Source organism: Pseudochaenichthys georgianus, chromosome 22, assembly GCF_902827115.2.
Source record: "Pseudochaenichthys georgianus chromosome 22, fPseGeo1.2, whole genome shotgun sequence".
NCBI lineage: Eukaryota > Metazoa > Chordata > Actinopteri > Perciformes > Channichthyidae > Pseudochaenichthys > Pseudochaenichthys georgianus.
In genome coordinates, this window is record NC_047524.1 from 5487201 (window position 1) to 5490240 (window position 3040).

General features: G+C 43.4%; 1 protein-coding gene across 1 annotated transcript; it reads right to left on the reverse strand.

The window, feature by feature from the left end:
• Positions 1–1550: 1550 nt before the first annotated feature.
• noto (notochord homeobox) lies at positions 1551–2536 on the reverse strand. The gene is made up of 3 exons (XM_034111859.1): positions 2146–2536; positions 1859–2046; positions 1551–1742 (listed from the first exon to the last, which is right to left on the reverse strand). The coding sequence occupies exons 1-3, from the start codon at positions 2534–2536 to the stop codon at positions 1551–1553; spliced, it is 771 nt and encodes a 256-aa protein (XP_033967750.1).
• Positions 2537–3040: the final 504 nt, after the last annotated feature.

Sequence of the window (3040 nt, forward strand, 5' to 3'; positions counted from 1 at the left end):
TGACCGTTTAACCAGATTAGACAGTGAGGCGCAGCTCTCTCCTGCCCGAGACAGACTGACCCTAGCACCCCGGGTTACACATATCCACAACTAATCCCAGAGCTGGTTATTTATTTGCTTAGCTTAAAGCAGAGGGGAACCTGAGTCCATCCCCACATTTCAACTTGGATCAAACCAAGGAGGAAATGCCTCGCCATGTCTCCGTCATCTTTCCACCGGGCGCAGAGTGAGATGAGAGGAGCAATAAGGAGAGGTCAAAGGGCATGGCGGTGGTTTTATACGGGACAGGTTTTCTCTCCTGCATTAAATCAGTTTATGATACTAATGTGCAGATTAAAAAAAACCTCGCAAAATGGCCCCCAATAAAACATTTCTCCTATTGAAGTTGAAATGTTGGTGCTCTTTTGGTAGGGAACACAAAAGTAAAAATGAGATGGAAGGTCGAAGGCACTATTTTGTCAACATGTTTGCTTATTGGGCTGTTCTGTAAATGATTTCATGTTGTGATTTGAGGCAAATGGAGGATTCAATATTATTTCAAGGAGTGATATCAGAAGAGCTTGACCTGATTGGGGGGTGGGTATTTAAGAGTGTCTGAGGAAGGTCTGTGTACAGAAGCTTCATTATGAAGAGAAGAGTGCTTAGAAGTATTTGATTTGGCAAAAAAAAAAGAAGCTGGAAATAAATCTATTTTATCGCAAAGCAGCTCTGTCTTGTACCCGAGCGCTACCTACAAATGTACACGTATGGGTTTTGAATAGCTAACCATCTGATAAGGCAACATTTTTTAAATATTTATTGCAGGAAGACTACCTTAGGGGTTTCCTCTTTATCTGTTAATTCAACCAAAGTATCAGTTCCTCTGATATTTATACCTGTTTTTATTTCAAACCCATTGAAAAGCTTTTTTCAGTATTTCCCTTAAACATGAAATGCACTCCATTGGTGTATTTAGACTAAATGAGACCAAATCAAAGTGAACATTTGGAAAAGTCATCTTGTTTTGTAAATGTTTTTACCTTCAAAATTAGAATTTGCTGACTGTAGCATAAAACAATCCAAAACGTGATCAGATGTTGATAAAAGTTTGTAACATCTTAATGGAAGACAGTGTAGAATGTCTCCTGTTCCCAAATAATTGCCCGGCCGACTGAAAGAGCAGGGATCATTTCAAATCTCTTATGAGACATACACTCTTCTAATGTTGGTAGATCTCAGATGTATCAGTTCAACTGTGTTACATTTGCAAATACTAAATAAGGATTTAGGTTTTTTTTATTTTTTTAAGTCCAATTCAACTTCTGGAAATGTCTCACACACATGGCTCAATAAGAAGGAATGAACAGGACAAGGTTGCAATTGATGTCATAAAATATATTTCTGAAAAATGTCATTCAAGTGTAAAAAACATTTCAAGTGAACTAATCAAAGAGCAAGACAATTAAATATATAACTATACATCTAATAAATATTCATATTTGGAGACACATTCCTCCTTTCTCAGCAGTATGTACAAAAGTCTTAGCCTCATTAAGTCCAGTGTTGTTCGGTCAGCAGTGGTCAGTGGAGTCATCAGACACCACGTCCAGGTCGGAGAACTCCTCATCCTCATCATCTCCGTGGCCCTGAGATCCGGGGCTTTGGGGCGGAGCGGCCAGGCCCAGCTTGGCCAGCTTGGCCTGCTGCTGCTCCAGACTCTGTTTGCGCCACTTGATGCGTCTGTTCTGGAACCACACTTTGACCTGGAGACAGGAATAGCATCCATGTTAGAAATATTGCCTGACACATTTAAAAATATACAAGTTTGACGCTATATTTTAAATGCATACATTCTGATTTGCAAGTCTTTATTTCTCACCTGAGCTTCTGTGAGCTGTAGAGCCGAAGCCAGGAGGAATCTCTCGGATCCGACCATGTACTGCTGCCGGGCAAACTCCTTCTCCAGCCGGGAGAGCTGCTCGCTGGTGAAGCTGGTGCGCATGCGCTTAGACTTCCCACCTTTGGTTTTGAACAAGTGAAGCCCTGCATTCACTTTGGACATAGAGGCTGAAAAGAAGACACGACACGTTTAATCACACTGCCCCATTGCAATAGTTAAAGTAAGTAGCCATTATGCTCAGTAATAAATGCAACGCTCGTGTTTACCTTGTGCGTAAAATGCTCCCCGACACGATGACTGGTAGGTGAACGGCGGGTAGCAGTACACTGAATATCCAGGCTGTGAGTGGAGCGCAGAGTGCAACATGTTGGGAGAGTAAGCGTAAGGTGCTGCTGCCATCGGTAAGCCTACGTGTCCATTAAAGGGCAGAGCTGGGGCTGCTGGGTGATATTTCTCTCCGCACTGCGTGGGGCTGGCCCTGCAGTTTTTGCTTTCCTCCGGCTTGGCGAGCAAAGCATCAATAGTGAACGATTTCCCACTCTGAGGCTTCGTTATCGATGTGCACTGGCTCCCCTGGTACTGCGGGTACAGCGACGCTGGTGCGTAATTACGCATAGGGTATCCATAAGCTCCCATCGGTCTGTTCGGCACCTGCATTCTGTCAGATGTTAAGAAAAAGTAGAACAATATCGAAGGTCTTGGTAGTAGGTGATGTTGCTCCGAGTGCAGCAGGAGAGTGAATGCTGCTTCTCCCCGCAGACCCCTCTTTTATACTCGGGCCGGACGCAGAGGTGTCAACAGCCCCCCATCGGTCCTTTGTCTTTCTAAGTAGCAGATGAGAGAAACGAACATCCCGACAACGTATCCAATTAATTGGTGGAGTAGTACAAGCTGGGATTGTCAAACATCCTAACCCTTTGAATGACAAGGCTTTTGAAGAGTGCTGGGGGCAGGGACCTCAGGAGATTTACTGGGCTACAAATTCTTGCATGGATCTTAAATCCAAATGTAATCATTACCGCTGGGAAAGCCTTGATGTTACCAAATCATCTTATTTGAAGCCTTTTAAGTCCCGGCTGGCCGACAGATGCTTTAAGCAGCGTAACAAGTCGATTCACAATTGGAGGTTTAACTAAATTACAGAGAATCGACTGTTACATT

What these genes read in the sequence shown, in the direction of transcription:
- noto (XM_034111859.1), bottom strand. Translation starts at nt 2,536, where the DNA reads ATGCAGGTGCCGAACAGACCGATGGGAGCTTATGGATACCCTATGCGT. An exon ending in GGGAGCATTTTACGCACAAG is followed by an intron (nt 2,047 to 2,145) that starts GTAAACACGAGC and finishes TCTTCTTTTCAG; the next exon opens with CCTCTATGTCCAAAGTGAAT. An exon ending in TACAGCTCACAGAAGCTCAG is followed by an intron (nt 1,743 to 1,858) that starts GTGAGAAATAAA and finishes TCCTGTCTCCAG; the next exon opens with GTCAAAGTGTGGTTCCAGAA.